The sequence below is a fragment of the Gallus gallus genome, chromosome 13 (assembly GCF_016699485.2).
Source record: "Gallus gallus isolate bGalGal1 chromosome 13, bGalGal1.mat.broiler.GRCg7b, whole genome shotgun sequence".
Lineage (NCBI taxonomy): Eukaryota > Metazoa > Chordata > Aves > Galliformes > Phasianidae > Gallus > Gallus gallus.
The window spans coordinates 1,242,554-1,257,738 of record NC_052544.1 but is presented as its reverse complement, the minus strand read 5'-3'; the positions used below and the strand labels follow the sequence as shown (position 1 = coordinate 1,257,738).

The 15,185-nt window shown below is 50.9% G+C and overlaps 1 protein-coding gene across 1 annotated transcript; it reads right to left on the bottom strand.

Annotated features, from left to right (window-relative positions):
• Positions 1 to 2,122: 2,122 nt before the first annotated feature.
• LOC107054460 (protocadherin beta-15-like) lies at positions 2,123 to 10,652 on the bottom strand. Its single transcript, XM_015293497.4, is given in 3 exon segments — positions 2,123 to 7,494; positions 8,078 to 9,580; positions 9,582 to 10,652. Coding segments are annotated over 3 exon segments (2,520 nt in total). The 5' UTR covers positions 10,509 to 10,652; the 3' UTR covers positions 2,123 to 7,404.
• Between the last annotated feature and the right edge of the window lie 4,533 nt (positions 10,653 to 15,185).

Genomic DNA, 15,185 nt, shown 5'->3' with positions numbered 1-15,185 from the left:
TAGCTCTTCTCCCAGACTGTACTCCAACCTGGGAGTGACCCGACTGAAGTGGAACACCTCGCACTTGCATGTACTGAAACTCTTTCCATTTCCTCACACTCACTTTTTCAAGCTTGACCAGGTCCTTTGGATGACATCCCTTACTTCCATTGTATCAAACGTATCACTCAAATAACCACCAATCAATCACCAATCTTGCTCTGGATGCATTTGATCCCGCTGTGTAGATCCACTGATACAGATTTTGAAGAGCACTGCTCCCAAGGGGCGCAACTAATTACCCACCTCCAGCCACACATGGAGCTCTGGACCCCAGTCCCATGGCTGTGGTCGTCCAACCAATTTCTCATCCACTGAATAGTCCACCATTAAAATCCATATGTCTCCAACTTACTGATAAGGATATTATGTGGGGACATGTCAAAGGCCTTGCACAAGTCCACGTGGATGGCATCACTTACTCTTCATTTGCCCAGTGATGCTGTCACTTTCCCATAGAGGTACACCAGATGCGTCAGACACAGTCTGCCCTTGGTGAAGCAATGCTGGCTGTGTCCAATCAACTTTTCAAGCAGTGTGTCTTAATAAGGCATCCAGGAGAATCTGCTCACTGATATCCTCCAACATAGACATGAGGCTCATAGGTCTGTAGTTTCCCAAATCTTCCTAGTAGACAACACCCTCACTCATCCTTCTCTGCCTAACACTAGTAAACAGCTTTTGGCTCTTGATTGCAGTCTTCCAGTTGTGTGATCCTTCCCAGCACATTTCCATGATAACAAATAGCCTGTATTTCTATAATTTTCTCAGCTAGGGATTTCAGCTTCTGCTTATTTCCCACGATGCATACATTGGGATAGAGGAACTTCAGGTGAGCTGTAAGCTGTATTACCTTCTTGGAGGAGCTCTCCCTACTTCCTTTCAAACAGCTCTGAGGGAGGAGAACACTACCTGTGCTCACAATCCCTTCAACAAGCTCCCAAGGGATATGAAATCTCTTGATGTTTTGAAGTAGTCTCGTTGCATCCTCATTGACTCCACATGACAAAGCACGATGGAGTGCTTCTCCAGGTTTACCAGGTAGGGAAGCTTCATCTTCTTTTGCAAAGGCCAGTCCCCAGCTTCACTTAAAATCAGCCATTGTTGCACTGTCCTGTTATATCACTTCTGCTTGGATGCATGATATGCTAAACAGCATCAGAGATTAAGTCAATTTCTGTCTTTCACTTCCTTCCATGCAATGCATGCCTCCATCCATCCATCCACTTCGGACTGTTACCATCTCTCAAGTTACTACTGATATCTGCAACACAGAAATGTCCAGTAAAAACTGTCATAGGCCAAGTAGTCAGAAGTGGGAATACAGCTTGCAGTGGAATTACCAGGTCACAGCCTGAACCAATGGTTGAGCACCAGGTGAGAAGGTAGTGCTAACCCTGGGATCTCAGGAGCAAGCAATGTACCTGAGCGACTGGAAGGAGTGCAGCCAGGATCCATGCCTCCTCACCCTCACCTGAGGGTTGCAGACAAGGGAGTAGCATCACTTTAGACAGAGATTGCAATCCTTTTCAGTCCTTACCAGTCATCATAAGGGGTGAGCCAGTTTTCATTCTTTCTTACCTGCTGTTGCTCTTCTTTACCTCTGTTGCTCTCTTCATATGAAGGAGCTTGAACTTTTCCATGTGCTACCAATATCTCTTTTTCAGGCAGAGTGTAGCAGGCCTCTGATCCTCAGTATCCCAGAGCCTAAGGGTATACAAAGCAAAGAGGACTCCCATAGAGCTTTCTGCCAGATGCTTCAGGTTGGGCTTTTTTCCTTATCTGCAGTGTAGTGTAGATTTTTATGTCCTCTCCTGGCCCATGAACTATCTGCCTTTTTCATTTGTTCAGAGGTTTGTCATTGCTGAGGCCTCTATTTGAAGTCATTCTTATTCTGGGTCAGTTGATAGAGAGGACTTGCAATCAGACTGTAATGCAGAATATGCACTCTTGAGAAAATTGAAACTTTTCAGAAAGCTTGTGTTTCACTTTTGTCAGGCACTGGAAACTCAGCTTTTTTTTTTTTTTTTTTTTTTATTGATCTCTTCCTTTGTGACCAGATAATGGCAATGTTGCCATTCTCTTCCTTAAAAAATGCATCTCCTATGCAGGAGAAAACAGCTTACAAAAGAATTTGGATTCTTTTCCTATGTTTATCAAAAACTTCCTCTGCCCTGTTGCCCCACGCAATGATGCCATCGATGTAGTGCAGGTGTTCAGGAGCTTCATTCTGTTCCAGTGCAGTTTAAAACATTCTGTTGGAAATGGTAGGGACGTGTTTCCAGCCCTGGGACAATCCATTCCTGGTGTACTTCTCCCAGTCTGTATACGTATCAGGAGGTTACTCCAATGCAAGTGCACAACCTAGCACTTTGCAATGTTAACCTCATTAGGTTAGTACGGGACCACCTTTCAAGTTTGTTGAGGTCACTCTGGATGGAGTCACTTCCTTCTAATGTGCAAACCACACCACTCAGCTTGGAGTCATCAGCAAACTTGCTGAGGGTGCACTCAAGCCCATCACCAATGTCATTGATGAAGATGGTGAAGAGCACTGGCCCCAGGACAGACCCCTGGGGGACAACGCTCATCACCGTTCTCCACCTAGAAGTAAGGATGCAGTGGAGGACCATGTCAAAGGCCTTGCACAAGTCCAGGTAGATGACATCAGACACTTTCCCTTTGTCCACTAGTGTCATCACTCCATCAGAGAAGGCCACCAGATTGGTCAGGCATGACCTTCCCTTGGTGAAACCATTCTGACTGTCTCAGATCAGCTGCTCTTCCCTCATGTGCCTTAACATATCTTCTAGGAGGATCTGTTCAATGATCTTCCCTGATACAGAGGTCATGCTCAGTAGCCTGTAGTTCCCTGGGTCCTTATTACTGTAGGTAATGTAACTGGGAGTGATATTTTTTTTTTTTTCCACTCCCCAGGGACTTCACCCAACAGCCACTACTTTTCAAATACGATGGAGGGCAGCTCAGCAATCATATCAGCCAGCTTCATTAGGACGCTGGGATGCATGTCATCCAGTCCCGCAGACTTGTAGGCATTCAATCTCATGAGGCTATCTCAGACTCGCTCTGCCCATACAAAAGAGAGGGATTTACTTCCCTAGCTCCTACCTAGTGGCCCAGGGATGCAAGCAATACATGAATCCTGGCTGCCAGTGAAGATCAAGGCAAAGAACTCATTTAGTACCTCAGCCTTCTCCATACCTGTCGTAGCCAGTTCTCCTTTCTCATTTATCAAAGGAAGTATGCTCTCTAGGGCCTGCCTTTCTGGCCAGTTTACCAATCAAATCCCTTCTTGTGGTATTTAACATCCCTGGTCAAGTTCAGTTCCATCTGTGCCTTGACTGCCCTAATCCCCCTCTGCAAGTCCAGACAGCATCCCTGTATTCGCCCCAGGTGACACACCCTTGTTTCCACAGCTGCTACAATCTCTTCTGCTCCCTCAGTTTGACCAGCAGATAATTGCATAGCCATACCAGTTTCTTTCCTCCCCTGCTCACTTTCTTATTCTGAGGGACAGAAGCTCTTGTGATCTCAGAAAGATATCCTTGAAGACAAGCCAGCTTTCTTCCACTGTTTAGTTGCTAAGGACAGCTTCTCAAAAGATCTCATCCAACAGTTCATTAAACAGCCTGAAATTCCTTAAACTGCCTGAATGCCAGCTGCCTGACTTTGTTGTCCACTATGTCCAGGCTGCTGTCCCCATTATCCCAGCACTGGAGCTGCCACGTGACAATGTGCTCCCTTGGACAATGATTGAAATATTTCAAAATACTTGCAGCTCCTGCACAGTCAGGGGTCAGACGGTGATTTCTTCCTTTATGAGTTATGACATAACGTAAGTTGACATTTGCAGCCATTGTCTCATCTTACACATAGGAGCAACTGATACCGACACAGATGGTTCTGAGGTTCAGATGGAAGACTTGTCACAGGGACTGGAGAAACCACAGGGCCTGCTTTGAGGGTTGGAACAGCTGCAAGGCCTGCTGCAGGATTTGGAGCAACTGTCGGGCATGTCATGGGACTCGGAGCAACCACAAAGCGTGTTGAGTGGGTTGGAACAACCACAGGACCTATTGCAGAGGAAAGAGCAACCCCAGGACCTGTCCCGTGAGCAGCAGCAACCACAGGGCCTGTTGAGAGGGTTGTTGAAACAACATGGCATATTTGGAGAGTTGGAGCAATCACAGAGATGTTTTGAGACAACGAGCAACCACAGAGCCTGTTGCATGAGCCGGAACAAACACAAGGCCTCTCATAGGAGTTGAAGAAACAGCAGGCTTGTCACTAGGAATGCACTGACTCCGGTGCCTGTTTTGGGGGCTAGTGAATCTACAGGGCCTGCCGCAGGACTTGAAGCAACCACAGGCTGTGATGGAGGAGCTGGAGACAACTGCAGGGCCAATAGCAGGGGTTGAAGTAACTATGGGCCTGTGACAGTAGTTGGAGCAGCCACAGAGCACAAATCAGGGCTTGGAGCCACCAGAGCAGCTGACACAGGCCTCAAAGCAACCATAGGGATTGTAGTGAGGGCTGAAGAAACTGCAGGGCCTATCACAGAACTTGGAGCAGCCAAAGGGCCTGTCACACTGTCATTAGAGTTAGAGACCTTCTCTTCCCTTCTCTTGCATGTGCTGAATGGTGATGATCTGGCAGCAGTAGGCATAGGCCAAGCCCCAGCATGTTGCAGTGATTGGTGTCTCTCTACAGTTGCCAGAGTGATGGCACATCTGCTGCAAACAGTTTGACCGTTTTTCTGGAACCTGCACTTGTTCTGGGGTGGAGTTCCAAAGCACTGATGGTGCCGACTCTTCTAGGGGCCTGCTAGTATCCTTTCGCAGAGACGGACAGTCATATATTACTGTCTCAGGGCATAGCTCTGGGTTGTATTTACAAAGTGTTGTTTAAATATAGACAAAACCAGAAATGTATTCGGGAGACACAGCAGTAGGGTCTTGCTAGTTTGAACATCTCCAGGATATTTAACATTCTCAAGAGCTATTGTAACTGTGCGAAAGATAACAGGTAGATGAAGGAGAAAGGGAGATAGAGGAAATGGAGGAAAATAAGGCCAGTTCACATTCCCATAGTCTTGCTTTCTCAGGAGACAAAAGAAAAAGTCTTAATAATATCAGAGCAATGGCTCCCTAAGAACAAAGATGATGACAGTGTGGAGTGTAAACACCAGCTGAATCTCCCAAGAGACTCATCATAAGCCAGTGTTGCATGTCATAGCAAAATGATAATCTTCTTCCCGTTCCTCTGAGACGGTAAACAGCACAACATAGAACGTTTAGAGAAAGTTAGGTGCGAAATAAAATAATTTCTAGAAAACACACTGAAAGACTTCCAAAAATAATTAAAAAGCTGACACTGTGCCTTGAAGCTATTAACCCACTATAACACATATGAGAACTCTTTTTAAGCAGACTTGGTTAAGACCTGTGTTATCTCAGCCCCTTAGGCTGCACACTAGGTTCCAAAAAGCACTGCTGTGTTATATAACCCGGCAGCACCTCAGAACGCACCACACGTTCATTCTTCACCACCCACTTCCTGAGAGATGGGGGAAAGAGATAGAAAACATAACCCAAGTAGAACTCGTAAGAAAAAATAAAAGGATGAAGAGGTGGAAGTATTGAGACAAAGACAGAGGTACAGATAGAGGGAGAGATACTGAGAAACAGAGGTAATAAGAGAAATATTGATGGACAGATAAGAGATAGCGAGGAAGAAAAAGAAAAGGAGAAATGCACAACCACCAGAAGATAGAAAGAACAAAGAAGTGATGCTGCTGACCACCTGCTGACCAATGCCCTGTCAGTTCACAAGCAGCAGTGGCACCCCACAATTCAGATACCCTCACATTCATAATTCTCTGTGACGTCACATGGTAGAGAATATCCCTCTTGCCAGTTTAGGGCAGCTGTCCTGGTTCTGCCCCCTTCCAGCTTCTTGGGCACCACTCGCTCTCAGGGCAGTATGAGAAGATGGAATGTCCCCGGAACTGTGCAGCACTACTCAGCAACAACTCAATAGTCACCGTTCTAAACGTGGTTGTCCTTCTAAAAGTAAAATAAACATTAGAACAGCCAGTACAAAGGAAGTCAGCTCTATTCCAATGGAAAACAGGACAGTCAGCAACACAGAGACTTCTTACAAAAAACAGCTGTAGGACATCATCAGCACATAAAATTGGGAATGCAGCTCCTCATTCATGCCACACAACAGTTACAGTACCAACTGGTATCTGCTCCCTCAAGCTCCTACCACTGCTCCTGATATGTCCTCGGGACCACAGAGTGAGGAAGGTGGATCCGTACCCTTCTTTTATTATAACCTGACCACTGGCACCACTATGGCAGGGAACAGATCCAGGCTGAGAAGAGCTTCCCCAGACACTTCTCACAATCACTGCCCTCATTTCACAGGGACACGTGACCCTTCAGCTTCAGGTGGAGAAGGCTGTAACAGCTCATTTTGTGACAGATTTCTCAGCAGATTTTATTGGTTTCTGTGACCAGGCATTCAACTCCAGGAAATATGTGAGCAATGGGAAATAGCACATGGCTTTGAAGATTTTATTATCTCTTCATATCTATATTCCATAATCCTGAAATGCTCTAGAACCATTAATTTTAGACTTATGTTGGGAAATAAATCAAACCAATCCAAAACCAAATACAGTGCTCAAAGACCACCCGGTACAACATACAAAACCCAAGAACTCCTGATTGCACGTGCACAGTGTGAATGTCAGGCATCTCAATGGCAGCCAGCTTCTCAGTGTTATTCAAGAATAATTTTGCTGGAAACATTCAGCTTGGTTAATAGATTCACAACCTGGCATTGAATAGATTACAATATTACAGAGCCCACCTGACAACAACAACAACAAAAAAAGAATGCATAAAAACACACGTAGGAAAACAATACCTTGAATATTAGAGAATCACAGAATGGCCCAGGTTGGAAGGGACCTCAGGGATCATGAATCTGCAACACCTCTGCAACAGGCATGGCCACCAACCTCCCCATTTAATACTAGACCAGGCTACCCAAGGCCCCCATCCAACTTTTTATTCCCATTCACTTAATACTTAGGAACAACAGCACTACAATCATTAGGTAACAAGGCTCAGTGTTTGCAGCATGCAACACCCTGCAGACCTATCAAGGGTTCAGAATAAATACATGGAGGACTGGTTAACAGGAGTGTCCTTGCTCTCTCACACAGCAGTACAGCATTTTCCTGGTACATTTTTGGTGCGTGTTTGGTCTCTCCTTCATTTCACTACGAAGACATCAGCCCACGGGGACCGAGATTCTGCTCCTTCTCCTCCCTTACTGGTGGCTGAGCCAGGGGCATTGATCCAAACTGGCATTCTCCTCTACTGCCCCGGGAGCCGTGCCTTCAGAGAGGGGAGCTCGGCCCTGCAAAGAACACAGTGGAGGGCTGACATTGGGGCATTAACAGGAAGCAGCTGTCAATGACAAGCTGGGAAGGCTCATCAGAAACAAACTGAATGTGAGACCACTCTTCCGTACCCAGAATCAAAGACGAGGGCAACAACAAGACAACATTAAAAGTCTATAGGAATCCTATAGCCCAATGAAAGCTCTACATAAGGACATCAGAAAAGCATAACATGAAAGCTGTCAAGAAACAGCGAGTGGGGAAAAGACCCAAAAGCTTTCCTCACAACTACTAACGTGTTCTAATGCCAGTGGTAAAAAAAAGTGGGCAGCGAACGTTGGAATTCTGACAGCAACGGAGGGGAAATAGAGTGATATCAGTTACGCTGTCGCAAAGGCTCTAGAAGAAAAAACAGGGTACGGTGGATTTCGTCAACGGGAGCCATGACCTTGTCGGCCCCAACTCGGGGGACCTCTCCGACACCACCCCCACGGCCTCTCCGATGCTCCCTGCCGCGCCGCAGCCGCGCAAGGAGCTGATTCGTCCTTGACCCCAACCTCCCTCCCTCTACCCCCGGTCCCCCACGCTCCGCTCCCTCACCTGCACAGCCCAGTCGCCTTCTTCTTGCCCGAGGCCGGCCGAGCAGAGCGAGCTCCGCTGCTCGGCCGCGCCCTGCGGCAGCCCGGCGGGGAAGCAGGGCAAGAGCGGCCCGAGGAAGCGGAACTCGCTGTTGACGGTGCCGGCGGCGAGGCGGACGTCGTAGACGTAGCTGCGGGGCAGGGAGCCGGCGCTGCTGTCGGCGGCGGACTGCGGGAAGGTGGGCAAGGTCCCCGGCTCGCCCCGCCGGGCCCGCCGCACCTTGGCGGCCACGGCGGCCGCCGCGCCGGCCACGAAGAGCGCGGACACGCAGGCCAAGCAGACGCTGAGGTAGAGGGTGAGGCGGCCGTCGGGCTCGGCGGCCGGCGCCTCTTCGCTCGCCCGCAGGTGGCCTTCCGAGAAGCCGTCGGCCAGGGCGACGGCGAGGGTGGCGCTGGCGGAGCGCGGCGGCCGCCCGCGGTCCCGCACCAGCACCACCAGCCTGTGCCGGGCCGCGTCGCGCTCGCCCACGGCCCGCGCCGTGCGCACCTCGCCGCTGTGCAGCCCCACGCGGAACAGCCCCGGCTCCGTCGCCTTGGCCAGCTCGTAGCACAGCCACGCGTTCTGCCCCGCGTCCGCGTCCACCGCCACCACCTTGGCCACCAGGTAGCCCGCCCGCGCCCGCCGCGGCACCAGCTCGCCCAGCGCCGCGCCGCCGTCGGCCGGCGGGTGCAGCACCACGGGCGCGTTGTCGTTCTCGTCCCGCACCAGCACCCGCAGCAGCGCCGTGGCGCTCCGCGGCGGCGAGCCCCCGTCGGCGGCGCGCACCGTCACCTCCACGGCGCGCACCTCCTCGTAGTCCAGCGGCCGCACGACGGACACGGCCCCGCTCTCGGCGTCCACCGACACGGCGGGCCGCTCCTCGCCCTCCTCCCGCACCAGCGCGTACCTCACGCGCCCGTTCGCGCCCGCGTCCGCGTCCGTCGCCTTCACGCTGCCGATCCGCACCGCGCCCGCCTCGTTCTCGCTCACCGACATGCTGTACGCCGCCTGCGTGAAGCGCGGCGCGTTGTCGTTCACGTCGGCGATGCGCACCGACACGCTTTCGCGAGCGCTCAGCCGCGCCCGGCCCCAGTCCGTGGCCACGATGCTCACGTTGTACTCGGCCGTCGTCTCCCTGTCCAGGGCCGCGCTGGTGCGCAGCTCGTAGTGGTTGGCGAAAGCGGCCGTCAGGCTGAACGGCACGTCGCCCTCGATGGCGCACTCCGTCCGCCCGTTGTCGCCGGAGTCGCGGTCCCGCACGCTCAGCAGGGCCACCACGGTGCGGGGCGGGGCGTCCTCGGGGATGGAGGCGCTCACGGAGCTCAGCGCGATCTCCGGCGCGTTGTCGTTCACGTCCAGCACCTCCACGTGCACTCTGCAGTGCGCAGACAGACCACCGCCAGTCCATAGGCTCTCACCACGAGCTCGTGGCATTTTTTCTTCCTCGTAAGTCCTAAGCTTCCCTGAGACCCGAATCTCCCCACTGTTCAGCGTTCAGCTCATACAGCTGTGACGGAACTGCTCTGACATGCTCAGGTGAAGGTGCATACCGCACTTTGCCGTTGGAGCCTTCGTCGGGATCCGCGGCCGACACCCGGACCACCAGCTGCCCCGGGGGGCTGTTCTCGGCCACGCGCACCTCGTACACCTCCCGCGAGAACACCGGCATGTTGTCGTTGGCATCCAGCACCACCACCCGGACCTGAGCCGTGCCCGACCTGGGCGGCGAGCCCCCGTCCGTGGCCGTGAGCACCAAATGCAGCTCCCGCTGCTCCTCGCGGTCCAAAGGCTTCTGCAGGACGAGCTCCGCGTATCTGCCGCCCCCTTTACCTATTCCCTGATTTAGGGAGAAATGCGAATTTGGGGAGAGGCTGTAGTTCCGTAACCCGTTAGTCCCCATGTCCCTATCCCTCGCGTTTCCTAAGAGGAAGCGAGTCCCTGGAGATGCCGTTTCAAGAATCTCTAAGATCATCTCCTTCTCGGGGAACTCGGGAGAGTGGTCGTTCACGTCCCGAACCTCCACCTCCCCGCGGATCAGCTGCACCGGGTTCTCAAAGAAAAGCTTAAACAAGAGCGCGCAGCTCTCGCTGTGCGGACAGATCCGCTCTCGGTCCAGCGTCTCCGTGACCGTCAGGACGCCGCTGTGCGGATCGAGGCGGAAATGCTGCTCGCTCCCCTCGGACACCACGCGCGCCTTGCGAGCCGCGAGCTGGCTCGGAGAAAGCCCCAGGTCCTGGGCGACGTTGCCCACCAACGAGTCCCTCGCCATTTCCTCCGCCACCGAATAGCGCAGCGTTTCGGCCCCGCTCTCCCACACGCAAACGCACACGAGCCACAGCAGCACTTGCCTCTCGCCGCCGCCGCCGCTCTGTCTCCCGCTCGCCGTCCCTCTCCGCCACAGCCGGCCTTTCATGGCTCGCAGTCTTTCTCGCCGACCCCGACGCACGGCGCTGCCGCTCGCCAACCGAAAGCTGCCTTTCCCAGCAGCTCGGCCCCAAAGCCCCGGAGCGCCCGGCTCCAAAGCCCCGCCGCACTTCCCTTCCCCAGCAGCTCGCACAGGCTCTTCTGGGCGCCTGCGCCTGCAAGCGCGCTGCGGCCAGCGGGAGCTGCCGCTCCGTGGCCAACATCCCCACCCAGCGGCGCAACGGGGAACTGCTCCTCCTCCGCGTTCCGAGCACCGCTGCCGATGTGGGTGGACTTGGAGGTTCGCATCTCCGTTCCTCCTGCAAACACCATCCCAGAGCACAGTGTAAATACTCGCCGAGTTTGGGAGCTGTCTTACACGCAGTGCTGCTCTGGGTATCACTTCCCTGGATCGCCACTGCGAAATCTTTTGCTCCGTGCCTTGTAGAGTTTGCATAATGTTATGTCATTTCTTTTCAGTGCGTGGTCACGTTTTCCTCATTTTCTCTTCGTTATAATCCGCAAATTAACAAGAAGGGCGGTCCAGGACACATACCAGTATTGCAGTGATTGAACTGGTGCCAGACAGCTTACAGGGAAAGATGTTCTATGCAAGCGATTCACCATCACCCCATCTTGCTATTGCACCACAATTGTACTTCTCCTGTAGGACAGAATGCTGACTATTGTTTGCTTCGCATTGTGTATCACACCTCACCCAGTGTGCTAAGGCTCTAATGCTTTCCTGTTTGATAGATCGTGACTGATGCCAAGGAGAGCAGCCCTTTGCAACAAGATAAATTGAGCCCACATGGGAAATGCCTGAGCACTCAGAGTCAGCACTCAGGTGTGTCCATGTTTTTGCACTGTGAACTCCACTGTGGTCCTTTTAACAGCAGTTGGGACACCCAGTCTCACAGATATCAGCAGAAGGGAAGGAATGTAAAAAGCCAATCACCCTCTTCTTTGTAAGTTCATGTAAGTATTAGAAAGCCACAGTGTGATTCTTCTCTAGGCTGAACAAGCCAGTCCGCCTCAGCATTACTTCATAGCAGAGGTGCTTCAACTTTCTGATTATCTTCATGTCCTCCTCTGGTTTTGCTCCACTTGCTCCATGGTAGTGCTGGTGGGCATAAACCTGGACACAATATTCCACATGGGACCTCACAAGGGCAAAACAGAGGGGCGCAATCACCTCCGTCACCCTGATAGCTATCTTTATTCTGATGGAGCCCACAGTACAGTTGGTCATCTGTACCACAGCCATACATTTATGGCTCACGTCAAGATCTTTGTGCACCTGAAACTCTTGAGTCCTTCTCCACGGGGCTGCTCTCAGTTAGTTCATCTCCGAGACTGTAATCACACTCGGGAAGAACCTGACCCAAGTCCAAGTTCAACACATGGACGTGCTGAATCTCATTCAATTCACGTGGACTCACTTCTCAAGCTTGTCCATGTCCTTTGGATAGCATCCCTACCATCCACTGTATCAACTGGAACCCCCAGATAAGTGTCATCTGCAAACTAGCTGAGGGTGCATCTCATCCCACTGTCTCAATTCATCAATAGAGATGCTATAGAGCATTAGTCCCTAGACAAACCCCAGGGGGACACCACTCATCACCAGTTTCCACCTGGACATAGTGCTCTTGACCACAATCCTATGGCTGTAACCATCCAACCACTTCAGTTCCTTATCCACAGAATAGACCATCCTTCAGATCCATACCTCTCCAACTTAGAGATAAGGATGTTGCGTAGGACCATGTCAAAAGCCTTGTACAAGTCCATGTGGATGACATCACTTACTCTTCCTTCGTCCACTGATGATCTTACTCCACCACAGAAGTACACCACATTGGTCAGACACGATCTGCACTTGGTGAAACAATGCTGACTGTGTCAGGTCACCTTCTTTTCTTGCATGTGACTTAACAAGGCTTCTGAAAAGAACTATTCCCTGATCTTCCCCAGCACAGACACGAGGCTCGTGGGTCAGTAGTCTCCCAAGTCTTCCTAGTGTGTAACACCCTTGCCCATCCTTTCCTGCCTAACACTTGTGAACAGCCTGAGACTCTTGACTGCAGTGCTCCAGTTGTGTGAAACTTCTCACCACGTTTCCATGGTAACAAAAAGGTAATAATTTTCTAATTTTCAAAGTTGTGGCTTCCGGCTCCTGCTTATTTCCCATGATGCATGCATTGGGATAGAGGAACTTCAGGTAGACTTCAAGATGCTTTACCTTCTTAGAGGTTCCCTCTCTAATTCCTTTCAAACAACTCTGAGGGAGGAGAACATTACCTGTGCTCCCAATCCCTCCATCATCATTCCAAAGGATTTGAATTCTCTTGATGTTTTCTAGTCCACTCTTTGCAAACTCACTGAATCTACTTGGAAAAGCAGGATAGAGGAGTTCTCCAGCTTTAACAGCTATGGGAACCTCTTCTTGTTTTTGCAAAGGCAGGCCCTCAACTTCACTCACTCAGATGCAGCCATTGTTGTGCTTTCCTCTTGCGTTCCTTTGGCTTGGAAACATGATAGGCTAAATAGCATCAGAGACCAAGACAGCTTTTCATCTTTCCCTTCCTTCCTTTCTTCCTCCTTTCCATGCCTGTAATGCATCCATCCATCCACCCATTTGGTATTGTTACCAACTGTCAAATTACTATTGTTATGAACAACAGAGACATTTCTAGGAAAATCAACCATCGGCCAAGTGTTTGTGTTGAGAAAATTGGGAACATGTCTTGCAGTGCAATTACCAGGCCACAGCCTGAACCAATGGTTGAGCACCAGATGAGAAAGCATCACTAATCCAGGGAACTCGGGTGCAAGCAATGTACCTGAGTGACTGGAAGGAGTGGAGCCGGGATCCACCCCTTCTCACCCTCATTTAAGGGTTAGCAGAAAAGGAAGCAGCATCTCTCTGAATAGAGGTTGTATGTCTCTTGAGCAGATGTTACAAGGGGTAAACTCCTTTTTCTTCTCTCTCTTTTTTTTTTTTTTTCCTTCCCTCTCTGCAGTGGTTGTATCCTGTAAGAAGGCTCGGTCATTGTTTTCTTTTGCCATACACAGCTCCTCATTCATGTCATGCAAAAATGACAGTGACACCTGGGATCTATCTGCTTATGCTCCTGATAGGATCTTGGCACCTCAGACAGAGCAGAGTGGATCCATAACCTTGCTTATTGTAGCCTTATTTTTGGTTCCACTATGGCTGGGGACAGATCCAGGCAGAGGAGAGCTTCCCAAGACACTTCCCACTCTGACTGCCGTCAATTCACAAATGACATGTTGTTCTTCATCTTCAGATGTAGAAGTGTGTGAAAGGAAAAACAGGCACATGGCTCTGTATATAACATAGCAATAGTTTGGACATAGTAAATGCGCAAAGCTACCTGAACCACTTCAGTCCTAGCAGCTTTACCCACCTGCTGGTTGCTTTCATGTTGCTTAGTAGCGTAACTCTTGGGTACGAGTGCATCTTACATGACATACTTTCATAATTGTGTTCTCTACACAGGCACGAATATGTTTCCTCAATGCAACAGATCTGATGGGGTTGCCTCCTTGTTGCCGTACACTCTGCTTCCATGGCTGTAACCACTCCCAGGGAGTTTTCCACCATCCGTGAGTGAGTGAGATCAGTGACAAAACACTGGACACTTCTCTCATTTGGCAGTATCTAAAGCCCACCGGATGGCCTTCTCTTCTGCACGTTGGCCCGATTCACCCCCTCCTTTAGTGGTATTTGCAACTTGTCATGTACAACTCAGTACTCCGCTACATGCTCCTTTATGGTCAAGGATCAGATGGTTATTGCCACCTGTATGGGTTATGACAGTAAGTTGACATTTGCAGTTGTTGTGTCATCTTAGGTATAGGGGCAACTGATACTAACAGAGATGGTTCCTTGGTTCAGACCGAAGGGCCAGGCACAGGGCCTGGAGAAACTGTAGGGCCTGTTTTGAGGGTTGGAATCACTTCAAGGCCTGCTGCAGGAATTGGAGCAGCTGCAGGAATCGGAGCAACTGTAGGGCTTGTCATGGCACGTGGAGCAACCACAAAGTGCGTTGAGTGGGTTGGAGCAACCACAGAGCCTCCTGTAAGGGCTGGAGAAGACGCATGTCATATAATGAGAGTTGGAGCAACCACAGAGATGTTTTGAGACAATGGGCAACTGCAGGGCCTGTGTGGTGCATTGGAGTAAACACAAGGCCTCTCAAGGGAGTTGAAGAAACATCAGTGATTATTGATAAGAATGCAGTGACTCCAGGGCCTGTTTCAAGGACCGGTGAAACTACAGGGCCTGCGGCAGGATTTGAAGCAACCACAGGCTGTGATGGAGGAGCTGGTGACAACTGCAGGGCCAATAGCAGGGGTTACAGTAACTACAGGCCTGCCACCTTACTTGGAGCAGCCACACAGCACATAGCTGGGCTTGGAGCCACCACAGCAACTGGCACAGGCCTCCAAGCAACCATAGGGACTGTAGTGAGGGCTGAAGAAACTGCAGGGCCTATCACAGAACTTGCAGCAGCCGTAGGGCCTGTCACACTGTCATCACAGATAGAGACCTTCTCTTCCCTTGCCTTGCATGTGCTGAGTAGTGTTGATCTGGCAGCAGTAGGCATAGGCCAAGCCCCGGCATGTTGCACTGATTGGTGACTCTCTACAGTTGCCA